This window comes from Camelus ferus, chromosome 6, assembly GCF_009834535.1.
Source record: "Camelus ferus isolate YT-003-E chromosome 6, BCGSAC_Cfer_1.0, whole genome shotgun sequence".
Taxonomy (NCBI): domain Eukaryota; kingdom Metazoa; phylum Chordata; class Mammalia; order Artiodactyla; family Camelidae; genus Camelus; species Camelus ferus.
In genome coordinates this window covers 91,271,161-91,287,803 of record NC_045701.1, presented here as the reverse complement: position 1 = coordinate 91,287,803, position 16,643 = coordinate 91,271,161, and the positions used below count along the sequence as shown (strand labels likewise).

Below are 16,643 nucleotides of genomic sequence, written 5' to 3'. Positions count from 1 at the left end.
AAGAAACATTATCAAGTTCTTTGAACTACTGAAATTTTCTGGTGATGTGAACAAAGTCCAGAATTCCATATTTTCTTATTTAAATTATAAATATCAAGCTGCAAGTCTCACCCCTATCTCTATTATAAAAGAATTTAAAGCACCTGCTGCTAGACACCTGTGCATGCTCCATTAAAAACACACAAGACAGTTACCCCCAAGGGAGAACAGGTAAAAGTCAACAAATTAACTCACCACATTTGAACCTGGGTCATACTAGGTGGGACAGCTGAGAATGAAAACTGGGCTTTTAGCTCAACATGTGACATAAGGCCCACTGCCCCTGGCAAGAACGTACACATTCTTAAAGGGATTCTTAACAGCTAAGACAGGGTGCTACTTACTTCCTCATTAAATAGTTTGCTAGTTTCTTTTTTGATTGGGTCTATAAGCTGGACTTGGCCTGCGGAAAAGCCCACTAGGAGAGAGACACTTTCTGCTGTGGCTGTTAGGTGGTTGAAGTCATGACAAGTAGGCTGTGTTCCTTTGTATATCCTTTTATCTATTGGTTTACTCAAGTCAGCAGCCTGGAGGAGAAAGAGAAAAATACACACGGTAAACAGCACATTGAGGTGAGAAATCTAAGTTACACTATTTTACACTCCATTATGATGTTCAATCTTAAAAACAAAGTATTTAATATATTTTACTGCAGTTTTCAGCATTTTATAAAAGCTCTTTCACACACCTTAGCCAATCTGACACTGTTAGACTATCCACAGTACGCTTGTAACGGTTACTTTCACAACTTACTCCTCTTCACATATATTTAACAAAGACTCCTGGATTTCAGGAGGGAAAATCCTTGAGATACTAAATTCAGTATTTGCAAAATGTATTCCAAGCATTTTCTAACAGTTAACTCTAACCACATAAAAGCTCGGCTTTCAAATGTAGCTACAGCACCTAAGTGCTCATTGGTGAGTTTACCTGTAGCCCAGTGGTTCTCAAAGTGTGGTCCCCAGACCAGTGGTGGCAGCAGCAGCATCACCTGGAAACTCAGAAATGCACATTCTCAAGCCCCACCCCCGACCAGGGGAATCAGAAACCACAGGGAGCAGGCCCAGCAAGCGGTCACTTAAAAAGTCTTCCAGGTGATTCTGAGGTCCCTCCACTCAGGCTGGAGAACCACGACTACGGCCAATTACAAGCAGGCAGTGACCGGGTCAGTCTCTCTTCTCTATCAGCTTTCAAGTAACTTTCACCTGTCAAGCCCACTGGTACCTGCGTCATCTTTAATTCTTACAACGATCCTCAAAGTAGGTAATATTCCCCCATTTTACAGATAAGAAAACATGTTTAGTGAGGTTAGATAACTCAGCCAAGGTCACCATACCTACCTAGTAAGTAGCAGGGCTGCATTTGGAACTCAGGTCTCTTTCACCAAGAGTCGAGGAGAAAACATACAACACGCACTCCAAAGACAAAAGCAAACGACTTCTGACTTGGACTAAATGTGATTCTTCAAACTGCCTCCCCTCTTTTAAAGCAGGATTTTTCTCTTCATGAGAAATGTTCTGAGCAATCCACTATGCTGGGCTGTTACTGCTGAAATGAAGAAAGCTACCCCTCCCACTCGTCTGAAAATCACAGGTGCAGATAACCCAACACACCCTTCAAAACACCCCCCCGGCCCGTGTGCGGCTCCAGGGCTCTCTCAGCTCCTGTTCTCTACCGGCCGCCCTGGCGTTAAGTTCTGAAGATCTCTTTCTCCCAGAGGCCTGTGATGCTGTACCGAGTATTCTAATGTTAGATTTCTCAGGTAACAAGTATAAATACTGTGTGAAAAAGAGGACCTCAAAATGGCAGGCTCAAAACCTGAGCGTGTGGAAGTCTGGACGTGAGTGGTACAAGTAACTGGGAGCCCCAGGGCAAAGGAAGGAAGATACCTGCCAGGCGGACAACTCTCCCAGCCTCACCTCAATTAAAATGGAGATTCTACCAAACTCATGGGATTGTCTGGAGGATGAAATAAGAAAATATATACATGAAAGAGCCTTGAAACATGTAATAAATAGTAAGGTACAAAACAAAAGGAAGTCCTGAGTTTGGAGCCAGGAGGAAAGGGGCAGTGGGAGAGGAGTAAGTGCTGAAGCAGGTGCTCAGCTGGGGTTGGAGAGGCAGCTGCAGGAGCCAGAGGAAGGCACCCCTCACTGCTGACAGGCCGCCCCCCTCCAGGGAAGCAGCTCCTGGGCAGGGCCCCAAAGGCAGGGAAGAGAAGTCTAGGCTCAGGGAAGAACACGGCAGCTCATCTCGGTGCAAGGGAAGAGATCAAAAGTAAAAACAGTTCAAAATATAAAATAAGATACACTGGCAGCTAGAATCAGAAACCAAATTTGAAATATGAACAATTACATTATCACATGACCTCTCCGTGTTAATTCTTGAGACTTTTTTAAAGTTTGCCTAAGAAACTATCCCCTGAAAGAATACACCTAAAATTATGCACCAAAATATAAAAATAAATTCAAAGACAAGCAAAAACTAACAGAGAAAACAAACTAATATAAATTAAATGAAAAGAAATACGATTCTCAGAAACAACAGAGGAAGTTTAAAGCACCCGTTCTTCCAAGCAATGCTAGCAGCTTGAACTTACACATCCCTTACAATGACTGCGTCTCGGCTCTTGGTGTATTTCTTTTACTTTCCTGCCCCCTAACGTGGAACTTTCCTGAAAAGATGTCATTTGTAATTAGATCACACACAAACACACATCTAAAGTATTTGAAATGCCAACTGAAAGACTGTTTTTACTCTTGAATCATGCAAATATTCCAAAAACGTCCTGTTTACTTATTTGCTTAACAAAGTTTCTTCCTAGATCATTGCTCTCAAAGTGTACCAGTCCATGAATAGTTTGCTAGTCTGCAGTCAAAATTAAGTACAGGAATTGAGAATAAGCATTTAGAAACTTTTATGGCAATGTGACAGAGTGATTTTATATCTAATTAAATCTAATGATAAAAAATACAAAAAAATGCAAGTTTGCATTCTGCATATCTTTTTCAGTTTCTTTTTCTAGTAACCCTGTTTTCATTTTACAAAAGTATCAGTCCAGATAGACTGGAAACTTTTTAAATTAAAAAAAAATTTTTTTAAACTGGTCCTTCAACACTGGTGGGAGAAGCATTACCCTAGAAGGCGTAAAAGTAGACCCCAGCCCAAGAACATCTAGATATCTCTTACCTAAGGTCACTCCTTCCTCCCCAACCCTCAATGGCACAGATGAAACAGGGAGTTTAGCCAAGCAACATGTCACTCACACTAAGCAAGACTTACTGAGAACCCTGAAGAAGTTATACTTCTGAGAAACCCGCCGACTCCACCACTGCTGCCTGAGCATTTTGGGGCCCAAGCCCAGATGGAGGGAAGGTAGAGCCTGCCAGTGCCTGCCTTCCTTTCAAACAGCACGCCCACCTCCAACTCAGCTTGTCCTCTTTCCTCTCGCAGCTGATCACCGGGTGCTCTCTCTTCTCCCCTTGAGGTGCTGCTGTCTAATTTCCTCCTCCCCCTCCTCCTTTCATCCTGGGAGGTGGGGTAGGGTGTGCCAACACATACTCTGAACTCACCCCCCTTTTCAGTAGCAGTAATAACTACCTGGGCCAGCCACTCCTCTTCCCCATGGGGTCATCAGCCTCTGACAGATGGCTTCCCGGGCAGAGGCAGTCTGAGAGGAGGAGAAAGAGCCCAGACGTCAGAACCAGGCAGGTCTGGGTTCAAACCTCACCTTCCCTCTTGGAAGCCAGGTGGCCTTGGGCAAGGTGCTTGTCACCTCTCCCAGGGCCTCAGGGAGCAAAGCCCCTTGCTCCCTTGTAGGGTAGTGGTGAGGCCCACGGGAGACTGGACTTCTCATTTCCATCACATCAAAATATGGTGACTACCTAGCAGTCCTGCCCTTGCTGGTTCGGCCCCATCCATCTTCCCTAACAGCAACACCAGCTCTGCCCACGGAGCACCTTCTGTGCACCAGGAACTTCACACTTACCATCTCTTCTAATCTCACAGTTGCCCCTCAAAATCAGCACGAATCCCATCCGTATTTACAGCTGAGGAACCTGGGAAGGAATTACGGGTCAAGGGCCATGCTGCACTGCTCTACCTCGTCTGCCGTCCCAACCTGCCTCGCCCCGCACACACGTCTTGTGTTTGGTGCAGGCAGATGTCCCCTCTTTCCTGGCTTCATTAAGTCTCCTTCTTGGTGGGGACAGTCCCCTTTGCCCCTGTTCCCAGGAATCTTCCTTCAGTTCAAGCCCCATCACCTCCAGCAAGCATTTCCCCCACTACCATTCTCCGAGCTGGCTCCTTTACCTCAATTCTGAAGTACTTAATTCGTCCCACAAAATCTAGTATTTAATCACTTACATGATTACAGTACTGTTTTATGTCTGCTATCATCAATTACAATTACAACCAAAAATTACAAATAAAGACTCCTTTAAAAAGCAGAACTTCTTTATTAAATAGTTACCACTGTATTATTCCACAAAATTAACTTTTGTTTGTCAACTCTCTGGTAAATCCTGCATAGATAGGTTAGAGATACTTTATTTTTTTTTTGAAGTGTTTCTGCATCCTAATGATTGCCAATTATCTAAATTCTTAAACATGAATTTAAAGCAGAACCAATTTATTAAAAAGTCTTAGCAATTTTAAGAATCAGAATCACATTTGGTTATCCAGCCCTAGTAGAGTATCCAGTCTGTCACAAGTGCTGAATTTATGTTTAATGAATGAAACTGACCGATCCAAATTTTTTTCAATGATAAGATTACGTTTCATCATTATGCTCGTTAGTTTTTGCATAAGGAGTTACTGATTACAAATAATTTGTCAGTGTCTCATTCTCAGAAAAAATTTAAATGATGGTTGAAAAATTCCTACTGCATAAACAGAGCTGGTTAACCAAAATCATCAATCAGTAAATACAAGCTTTAAAATGTCATGTTTCTTTTTTTCTTGGACTTTTGATCCTTAAAAATCCCTGGAATTCTTTTCATGACGAATACTGTCAAAATAGGAAGTCAGCTGGGTCAGTTCAGCATGGCATTAATGAGCATTTATCATTCCAGAATCACAAAGGTCTGCAAAAGAAAGCTGTTCCAAGCTCACACCTTCACCCCAGATCTGCACCGGCCCCAGGGAATGTGGCTGAGCCAACAGGAATGTGGACGAGGGACCTGGACCAGGTGGGAAAGGGCTCCCGTGGGCTCGGTGGGCCTGCTGGCGCTGACAGGGCCTTGGCACCCCGTCATGGTCATTACGGGAGCTCAGAGAAGGCATGTGGTGGGCCTGTGCTGAGCCCTATTCATGGCACCTGCTCCCTGATACTGCTGAGTGCCCAGAAGCATTTGATGGGATATGGAAAATAATGTCACAAAGACTTCTTTTGAAAAACTCACGCCAGGTCATGGTATATGGGAGATACGGGGGGGCATCTAGGTAATAAAGGTAGGCTTTATTTTCCCTAAATTTCTCCTCCTCCCTCCCCTGCCGAGAATCACCTCAGAGAGAACCAGTCTCACAGAACTTGCCAGAAAAAAGTCCTTTTACCGGCATATCTAACAGCTGCCAAACAGCCAACCAGGACCAGCAGCTGACTCCGTCCACCGGAGAGACCACTCTCTTCCCTAAGCCCGCCCTTCCCATGTTGTGCCCCCTCCCAAGCTTGGAGCCTGTTGCCTCAGTCGGGTCCCCAGCGCGGCACCCCCATGACAGCTTCAGAGCCCTTGTGCAGGCTGTCCTTCTCTGGTCCCCTCCCAGCCTGGGGTCAGCTTCCTTGGCTTGGCAGCAGGCTCCTTCCACCCATTTCTACACGCATTCAGTTCATCCCACACTTGCCGGACTGGTCTTCACTACAACTTAGGTCACTTCCTCTCCAAACCTCCGCGGCCCTGCCTGGCATCACAACGGCTCGACCCCTGAAGCTCAGCGTCCACAGGCCGCACCACCCGCCCCTTCACAAATATTACCCACAAAGCCACCTGCTCACCTGCCACCTGTGCTCTTCACACCTCCTGCCTTTCCTCATATTGCTTCTTGCACTTAGAAGCCTTCCCGACCCCCAACATCACGCGAACTCTGCCCGCCGCGGCACAGATGTCGTTTCCTCCTGATCTCGCCTCTGGGAGGCACTCTTTCGCCAGACCTTCACTGAGTGCCTCTCACTATGTGCTGTATCTATGAGCTGTAATCGGTGAACTGTAGTCCATATATTGTGAAAGCCCAGTTCCTTTCAAAAACAACACAGACCGTCAGGAGGCTGCTGAGTCACCAACGGCCCGAGTGGATTAATCAAAAAATAGCTGGAGCTGCCCCAGTGGCATCAAAGGTCGCCACTGTGCCATTTGAAAATCAAGAGAACCCTCCTCTGCTTTCTATTAGCCTTCCTTCTGACCACATCTCATACAACCAGAACAGGAGCCGGAAGTGAACAGGGGATTACTTCCCAGGGCCACAAGGGATCATGTGCTTAGAAGGAAGTGCAACAGCTGGAGTCCTACCTTAAGACCTGGGACCCCAAAGTAAATTGTGTTATAAAGGCTGGTGCAGCTTTTCCCAGGGCAGACTTTTAACCTGGTCAGGCTTGGGGTTTCTAATGCCTGCGAGGGGTCAGTCCACAGTCTGGGGCTGGACCACATGCACCTAGCTGGTCACGCTGGACGAGACCTGGGGAAGCGCCTCCCAAGGCACAGAAGTGAGACGCGGACCCCTCAGAGCTGAGACGTTATTTGCTTTGTGAACAAAGCTCAACGCACTGTTTAATCCAGAGTTTCTGTAACGTAGTGGAAAATCATCTAGCTCTAATGACAAAAATACCAAACACCTTCACTGCCCGCACTTCATGTGCAGGTGAACAGGCTCACACTCAGGTACAGCCAGCTGTAAGGCCCTGCACAGATGTCGGTCCTATATCCAACCCACCTGCCCTTGAAGCAGAAACAAAATCAGGCTAATCCACACCCACACAATCCATCTTTCTCACAGTTTCTTCAGTTCAATAGTTACATTCAAAATATCTGCATAATTGTCATTAATGATATTTAAAGAACCTAACATTTAAAAAAAAGATATTGGGTATAAAGAAGTAAGTTGGGTTTGGGATAACTTATCCCAGTAGGGGAAAAATTGCCAATCAATCGTACAGTTCTGGAGTTTCACAAAGGAGAGAAACATCTGTCTTATTCACCACTCTATCTCCAACATCTAATAAAGGAAAGGCCTGGCACACAGAAGGAATAGTTAAATATCTATTGTAGAAATGAAAAAACTCTCAAAATGGAGAGAAAGAAAAGTAAAGTAACAGGAAGCAGAAGAGACCCAGAGCCAAACACTTCTGAAAGCGAACACATAATCCTTTTGCTCACCAAAATCCTAACAACCAATGCCTTCTTGGGTGCCCGTCTGTGAAAGAAAACCACCTCTGTTAGCAAATACCAGTAGTCACTTGAGGCTGACAAAGCACCCCCAAGCATCAGTTCTTCTGACCCTCGTTACAATCTTGTGCCCATAAGAACTATCGCCACTCCCACTTTATAAACAGAAAAACAGACTCGGCCCAGGTGGAGCCCGGGCCTTCTGAACCCCAGCCCCGCGTCTCCTGCGTCATGCTGCTGTGAAAGGAAGCTGACAACATCCGAGGTAGCACCTAGCTCTAAAATTCTATCACGGTGTGACTCCGCACTCCCATGCTTGCTGAAGTGGGAATCAAATATTCCAGTCTTGCTCCGTTTGGCCCAGATTCCAGACCTACCTTCTCAATGCATTTACCTTGCAGGGCTGTTCTATTAAAATGGAGTAATACACTTAAGCCCGAAGCATAATGCCTGACACTCAAAGTATTTTAGAAGTTAGTTCCCCTCTTTGAAACACATATTTCTCCTTTTGAATACATAAGGACTTGCTGCTTTTCATACAGACTTTGAAAATTCTCGTCATTCACTTATGCTTTCAAAGAAATACCAATAAGGAAAAATTGAGATATTTCTTTCTGCCCTGCATTTCCTGGAGAAAAACATCAGAAGCCAAGTTTAGGGCAGGTCTTCCTTCCAATATAATTTTCCAAAACAAGACAGTACCTTCCTCTTCTTAGTTTCCATCCTCCTTCACTGTCAGACAGACTAGCACACGCCCACACTGGCACTGGCAAACCAGACCCTCTCCCTTTTCCAAAAACAAGCTGTAGGCGTGTCGCCTGTTGGCTTCTGGTGGTCCTGACCTGGGGCTCCTCTCCTGTGGCAGGATAGCAGCATGGCCACAAGAAGTGGGGCAGGGAACTCCACAGAGGGAGAGAGAAGGGAAGGACGATGCCAGCCGCCATCAGAACATAGGCGAGTAAGCAGATGGAAAATGCAAGGGGCACTACCTTTACATCACTCCCCAGTGGGAAGAGATGCCCAGTCACAAAACGCATAAAACGTGTTCAGCAAAATTTTCACAGCAACAAACTGGGGCACTGCTTACTGTTCGCAAGGAAAGGCTTCTCACAGGAGCCAGATTCCCTCCCGTGGGAATCTGCTCTGGGCGTGGTGGGAGCGGCTGCCCAGAGGAAGCAGGCCGTGGGTGCAGCCCCATCTTCTCCCTGCCCGGCATTGTCAGTCAAGTATCTGCTGAAATAACAAGCTTCTCTTGTTCCTCACGGACCATTTTTTCCCAAGGCAGCCTGTCACTTAAAAACTGCCAGCCAAGTAAACTCTACTCCTGTTCCCTTGGAGTGGTTTTTAAAAATGAACTTAATGAGCTGCTAACTGCAGCATCTTCGCCATCTCTCTGTTCCCCTACGCTGCACTCCAAGTTCAGGTTACGTCTCTTAGCACAACGCGAAATGCTATAAATGGTTGTCGTGGTGCTTCATTTAGGCTAATGAAATATTGATTTCTTCATTAAAGAAAACTATGAATAAACATCAGATAAACTCAATTTGCACACATTCTAACACCAGATCTCATCACGTTAAAATGCTGACATATTCAAATGACCCATATTTATTAAAACCGTCTGTTAATTATGCACAGAAATATGTATTCCTATTCCCAACAGAATACCAACATCTCAAATGGAAGAAAAGGCAAGATGCTTTCATTTCTGCAAAAGAGACTCATTTCAAATTCTTAGAAAACATATATTTTTAAGTTTCCCCTACAAGGGGTGGTGGTAGGGAGGAATTCTATGACCTGCTAAAAGTGTTGTGACAATACTGGTCAATTAAAGACCATTCCAAGGAGTGAGCATTCCTATACACTGCTTAACTACTACGCTATTGTTTCCCTGATGATCCTCGAGCTTATTATGTTTGGCACAGCACATGGGTGATTTTTCAATTTTCCGATTCAAGTTGCTGAGTAACATAAGCAGTGCTCTGCAGAGGAGCTCCCATTCTAAGCAAGATATGCCCTAAATCTCCAACTGTGTGGAAGCCCTCCAATTTTCTGACCCTTATTTCCTCATCCTACAATGAAAGTGAGGCCCACGGAGGAGTGGTGATCTGCCCAAGGTTTCACAGAGCTTAGAACTGTGCTTTCAATCACAAGCTGCTGCTACCTTTTCAATCACCCAACTTCAGTTAGAACAATGATCTAACTGAATCTGTAACATACAAAATTTCAAGAAATGACACTGATGTGTACCATTAATTTTACATCAAAATGACAGCATTTTGAAGTCAGTACATTGCTGGGTTTTCAAAGAGGAAGCCAGAGAGCTAGAGAGAACACTAAACTTATCTTAAAATGAAAGGAGGTCAGTCACTAAAATAGGAGGCCAAAATACTGGATTTGGCCTCTGTAATTCAAACAGTCTGATCCAGCCAGGCCTCGGGTAAAGAAAGCAGCCTCAAATCAGTGGGAGTAACAGAGATCTGACCCATTCTACATACCACCACGAGGAAAGGCTTCACTCTCTCCTTCATCTAAAGTTTTACAGAATCATTGGAATACTACTCACTTGGCACTTGTGCTATTAGCCATTTGTCCTAACTAATCCAAAAATTTTCAGGACACAACTATCTTACAGGCCACCTAGTAACATTTACTCGGACGTTTCTTATGTTTTTTCCCCCATCAGATTTAAAAAAGCCTTTTTAGGCACCTGAAGTGTATCCTGCACTGGTACAGCACTAGTAATGCAACAGCAGCCAGTTTCAAATGTGGACGAGAAGACCAGCACACGCAGGAATGCAGAGAGGCAGGCCTTACCTCATGACAAGGCTGCATGTCAGCACAGCCTTGAGGAGGGCGACCTGGCAAGACCGAGAAAACGCTGCTTTCCCTTCATACACAAAATCAGCCCCTGGGGATTTATTCTCAGAAAATATTTTTCAAGTGTGGAAACTGTCTGCAATAGCCCAAGGCTGGCCCAGCACAAATGTCCACCTGCAGTAGGCTAGGTAAACAGCAGGCTGTACATGGACACTGACTCGTAGGCTACATGCACTGACATGGCAAATCTCAAAAAGTAATATCAAGTGAAAGAAGCCAGATACAAAAGAAGTATACCATATACTAAATATTCTATTTATATAAAGTTCAAAAATAAGGAAAACTAAATCTGTGATGTTTGGAAGTGAGGACGGTGGTTACCCCTGAGGAGTGCAGGGAAAGGACCACAGGGGAGGCTCTGGGTGGTCAGGAACGCTGTTTCTTAATCTGGGGTTGATTCTGCTTTTTTAAAAAACTAATACACCTTTACACTTACACACGTTTCCATTTGAACGCTATCCTTAAATTAAAAAGTAATTTTAATGACCAAACACAAATACAAAGATAGTCAACTCGACTTTGTTTCTAACACAACATTATTAACATGCAATGTGTTCTAAAAATGAAATAAATGTATCATGTAGCCATTTAAAATGAAGACATTTACTTACCCACAAAGAAGGATGCTATATGCTATCTCATTAAGTGAAAAATGTAATAAAAGAACAAGATTCCAAAGATAAAAAGAATTACAAAGAAATCTTAAAATTGTATTCATACTGTAATCGTGTTGTTAGTAATAATAGTGTATTGTTATTCTGAATGTCTTGTAGAATAAAGAAAAAAATTAATTTTGTGAATATCATTAGCAACCCAGATTTTCCACATGAGAGGTATAAACGTAAAATCATTAATCTAAAAATTGATTAGGAAAGACCAATACAAACTCATTTTCTAGCTCTGTCCAGTAAAAAGGTATAGAAACAATGATCAAATGGTAATAGAAACTCCTGCCCACACTGCGCCACAAATGCTATTTGCAACTTAAAGTCACCAAGGCTCCTATAGCCTTGATACCAGGTGTGGGAAGGAAAGGGACAAGATGAATCTGGAACATCTTTTTGTACCTCTGCGCAAGAAAGCTATCAAAGACTACTGAAGTTGGGTCCAAAACACTCAGAGGGCAAAGCAGAGGGACTACCATTGGTCAAAGATGGGACAATTTAAACATAAAAACAATACTACAGAACTTTCATGGAATAAAATAAGACTATGAGTTCATACTAATATCAATAAATGGGAAGAAAACAAAGCTTTCCCCTACATTAGACTAATACTTAACAAACGTAGAAGGAAAGAATAATGGAGTCTGAAAATCACCATTTTACAAGCATCATAGTAATAATGTAATAAATGATTCAGCCAAAAATCATCAATGGATGCTAAAACTAGCAAATGAAAGTCTGAAGGGAAACAGGATATTTATGTAGTGGCAAAGTATCCCCTCCCAAATTGCATATCAATTACAAAGAGCAAAGTGGAACTTTACAATGGATTCGTTTAGCAAACACAACCTTAATCAATGAAGAGCAAGACTGTGAACCCGGGCAAAGAGCAGCCTGTGCCTCCTGACCTGCTGCCCCGAGAAGGACACAACCTCATTCTGTGGTATCCCCAGCTCCACAAACGCAGACTATGAACCCAGTCATGAAGAAAAAAGCAGACAAATCCAAATTGAGGGATACTGTACAAAGTAACCGGTCTGAACTCTTCTAAGATGTCAAAGTCATGAAAACAAAAGACTAAGGAACAGGTCAAGACTGAATGAGACTAAAGGGCCTGCAACTAACTATAGTGTGTGAACCTGCACTGGATCCCAAACCAAGGGAAAATGGGAAACAAGTGAAATTTTAACGTGAATTGCGGATTAGATCAAGGTTACATTTTTTATTTTGATGAATGCACTGTAGTTATATAAGAGAAAAATCCTTGTTCTTGGGAAACAAACTGAAGTTTACACGGATAAATGGACATGATGTCCACAAATTACTCTCAAATGACTTATTATATGTACACATATACATGGAGGGGAGAGGGAAGGCATGGAAGAGGAGGAGGGGAGGGAACACACAAATGATAGAACAAATAGGCAAATTTTAAATAATTAGTCTATCTGGAAGTTCTCTGTACTATTTTTGTCACTTTCTTTAAGTGTGAAATTATAGCAAAATAATTTTGTATTTAAAAGAAACTTACAAGGCATGCACATTAAATGCAAAGTGTGGTCCTTGTTTGGAAACAAATCTGAATAAACCAACTACAAAATGAATTTGAATAAACTGACTATAAAATAACACTTATTTGTGGTAGTGGTTACATAAATCTACACATGGAATACACACACACACACACACACACACACAAACCTGTGAAATCCAAATGAGCTCTGTAAAGCTCACCAATGTCAATTTCCTGGCTTTGATATTGTACTATAGTTATGCAAACATTATCATCGGGGAAAACTGGCGGAAGTTTACAGGGGACCTCTGTGCACATTTTTTTGCAGCTTCCTATGAATCTGTAATTATTTCAAATTAAAAAGTTAAAAATAAATAAAATAATAAAAAAGATCCTCATATATCAAGAGATCAACTGTAAAAAGTATTCATGAATCTGTCAAAGAACAGACTTTTATCAAATATAAATTTTGCACATATGAAAATGTGGTTTTATTTCCCAGAACAGTCCATGTATCATAGAAAAAATACAGAAAAAATAATATATGATATTCGGGGTTTGCTTTAAAATAATGCAGTGAGGGTGAGATAATAGATGAAAAGAGACTAGCCTATGTTGACAACTGGCGAAGCTGGGAGACACGCTCTCTACTTTCGTGTAAGTTGGGAATTTTCCATAGTTAAAAAAGTTTCATTCTGTTTGAGATATATATGCTTGCAAAGTAAACAACTTGAAAAGATATTCACCAAAATATAAAAGTGGTTATTAAAACGGGGGCTGTATATAGATGACATTTTTTTGCCTCTTAATTTCTAACTTTTCCTCAATAATTATATATTACTTGTACAATTTTTTAAATAGAAAAAGGTGAAAATACAGACCAAAAAACAAACAAATAAGAACAAAAAACCCAACTGAAACCATCTGAAAAGTATTCGAGTAGTTTAAAGGCATGTTGTGGTCTTGCACGGGCTCAGAAAAATATGTGCCTTACGAACAAACAGTAAAATTCACCTTAAAAGGAAGTTTAGGGTATACCAAGTAAATGCATGAGCAGGGATTATACTTTACCAACAGTGAAGATGTATTTTGAATGGGCTAAATCATAAGTGTCACACCAATTAGGATCACTGGAGTCGGTTATTAATGTTTCTGTGGCACCAGTGATGTCACTCAGTTTGATGAGAAAGGACAAGAAGATTCTTTAAAGAAGCCAACCATTCAGGGGACAGATAAGAAGGCCATGGCTGGTTCCCCTGTTTCACTCTTCAAATAGTACTACAGTGTAGAAGCATTCACTATGTGCTCCTAATTTGCTACAGTGGCAAACAGAGGACTTTTCCCAGAGTCCTCTTTGGGAAATTCAATCTATTCCAAGGTTTCCTCCCAATTTTTCCACTAATGTAGATATAAAGCTGAATCCTCCTCTTTCTCACAAGAACTGAACTACAAATTCATCATCAGTCCTATGCTCTTCTAGAGATGCCAGGCCCTAAATTTTCCTCAATCCAGAAGAAACAGCTAAAAGAATTACACAGTGGAATTCGTTTTTTGGTATTCAGTAATATTTTAACATTTAAAATCTTGAGGCCTGAAATAAAAATATTAGGCTCGAGAGGGACAGTATTGTATTTGTAGTCTCAATGGGGACAGCAGTGTATTTGAAATGTAGGTTAGCAGGCCAACCAGCTGAAAAGGCAGCTCCACACTGAAGGCTGAGATCAACCATAATCCAAAAGCTAGCGCCTGGCCACAACTGCTCATGTGCTTTGCTCTGAGCACTTATCATTCATTACCTCACGTGATAAAACATACAGAATGTAAAACTCGCAACTGCTAGCTTAAAAAGTTAAATACAAAACTATTCACAAAGAAGCAGGCTGAAGAAGCAAATCCCAGCATAATTCTACAACATATCTCTATACACAATGATCTTACATGAACACAAGTAACCTAAATCTCACACTCACGGAATCAGAAAGAAGACAGACATGAAGAGCTGGAACAGAGCTCCAAAAAAGAAAAACAAAATCACATTTACTCTTAAGATGCTGCAACTTAAGACCAAGGAAGTAAGTTGCCTAAAATCCTAAAACTGATTTACACTGCAGCTAAACTTGGAGCTCTGTTCTTCTTGCCTACAAGGTGCCCTGCACCCAGTAAGCTCAGGAAAAGCACAAGGGTAACCTAACCCAAAGCTCTCACTTCCATCGCCTTTCTTTTCACCTGTGGTTTTCTTGCTTCTACATCAGTCAGTAACAACGAGTTGTCAAATGTTGAAACTATTTACAACTTAAAGAAATACAGAAGACTTCTGCAAAACTTTTTATTAAGCACAGCATAAAGCAATGACATTCATTTAGCTGGCGCCAAGTTGCGAGCCTTCTCTAGGCTGAGGAGTGGGGAGGGAGACCCAAGTCAGGAGAAGTGAGCTGCTTGCCTCTGGATAATTCAAAGTTCTGGAGCTGGCTGTGTCCTGAGCAACTAAGGCCAACGTCCACTACCACAGCTCTTTCCAAAGCTCCTGACTGTCTTCCAGAAAATCTTCCCTCTGCAGTTGAGCCAAATGCCCACTAATAACACTCTGGCCAGCAGGAATGTATCCAAATTTTGTGTGCAAATACAAGAAGGATGGCAGAAATAGGCAGCAATTTTAAGCGAGGCTGCACAGACACAGAGAGCTAAGAAATACAGGCCAGCAGCTCACCGTGGTGGTACACATGGTTATGACAAAGGCTGAGGCTCCGAACACCAGCAGGTCCCACAGGCAGCACTTACAAGTTTCTAAGTGGCTGTGCACTAGAAGGCAGTCTTTAGGGTGGCATGGAAGGATCTCACTTCTCCTCCACGTAGGGTACTGCCACTAGATTCGTCTTTAAATTAGACACAACATCCCAAATGTTCCTGTTGCCCACAGCAAGTCCAAGCACTTGTGCTGTTCTCACAAAGTTCTCAGACCTCCAGCCACACACGGGCACATCAGGCAGCGAGGAACCAGGGCGCACTCAAGGACACAGGAGGGAGAGCACGGCAAAGCGCAGAGAGCCAGCCAGGGCCTGCCCGGTGCAGGACAAGGCTGAGAAAGCCCCTGGAAGGCTCTTTTCAAGCCCAGGATGACACCTGCCATCATCACAGGTCTTCCGCCGGAGTCCCTAGCAAACAACTCAATCATTTGACACTTTTAAAGGGCCTAAATTATTTCTTTCTGAAAACAATTGTGTCAGTCCCATCCTCCACACAGGTCCTAACCCAGGAAAATAAAAACATTGAACAGGATACCAGTTCAAAAATGTAAAGTGACACATTATAAAGAAAGCTCGGTTGGAAAACCTACATTATACTTTGAGGAGTGATTAGGAGCACAGACTGGAGCCAGGATGCCTGGGTTTGATCCGTGTCCCGTCACTGTTGCCCTGTGGGCTTGGACTAACGATTCGCCTTTCCACACTACCATTTCCACAAAATGGGAAAAGGAGGATAATAACATAGTTCCTACTGTATACAGTGCTTGAGGATTAAGGAGTTAAAATACACAAAGCGATTAGAATAGTGCCCACACAATACGCCATGCAAGTATTAGCTATTATCATTATTAAGTAAATAGTATCACTTTACATCTGTTAAATGCATTCAAAGCAAGAAGTACAGTAAATTAGCATGGAAACAAGCATTTGATTCCTTGCAGGCATTTTAAAAATAAATGTATTTTTCTATTTAGTTGCCTGTCCAAAAATGTGTGTGTGGAGTGGTGGGGGTTTGAAAGCGGGAAGGGGGAAGGTCAAAGAGGTAAGAGGGAGCAAAAAGCCTGAATGACAAGCCCCCCCACAACCACCACCACTGTGGCAGAGATGGCAGTGGGCTGCCACCGCCGCCGGGTCAGAGCAGCGCTCAGCCTGCTGAGGCCTGTTCACTTCCCGCTCATAACACAGCTGGGCTACAGCAAAGCCAGCAAGATTACTTTATCCAATTAAGATTTTTCTAAATCTAATGCAGCATGATTTTTTAAAGTTGTACAAATAGTGTAAGTGCAGAGGCCAGAGCTGGGTAGTATACTAATTTATACCTCAATGAAAGTGCAAGTTGATTTCTGAGACAAAAATACCAAGTAGCATATAAAATGTGATGACTAGACAAGTGAAAACGCAGAGGTCTGACTCTGATCTCAAAGCC

At 42.8% G+C, this 16,643-nt stretch overlaps 1 protein-coding gene across 22 annotated transcripts in view; it reads right to left on the bottom strand.

Moving 5' to 3' along the window:
• The window catches only part of WDR20 (WD repeat domain 20), a 59,839-nt gene that overhangs the window by 23,636 nt on the left and 19,560 nt on the right, over positions 1 to 16,643 (bottom strand). For 11 of the 22 annotated variants that reach the window (XM_032482669.1, XM_032482687.1, XM_032482668.1 and 8 more), the window contains one exon: positions 384 to 566. The exons of 4 other annotated variants lie outside the window; for them this stretch is intronic. In XM_032482669.1, coding sequence (XP_032338560.1) covers positions 384 to 566 — 183 coding nt within the window. Of the gene's footprint in view, positions 1 to 383; positions 567 to 969; positions 1,031 to 1,379; positions 3,710 to 4,027; positions 4,098 to 6,031; positions 6,989 to 16,643 lie in introns of those variants that run through there. 7 more of the 22 variants (XR_004320949.1, XM_032482673.1, XM_032482674.1 and 4 more) reach the window with 7 other exon arrangements.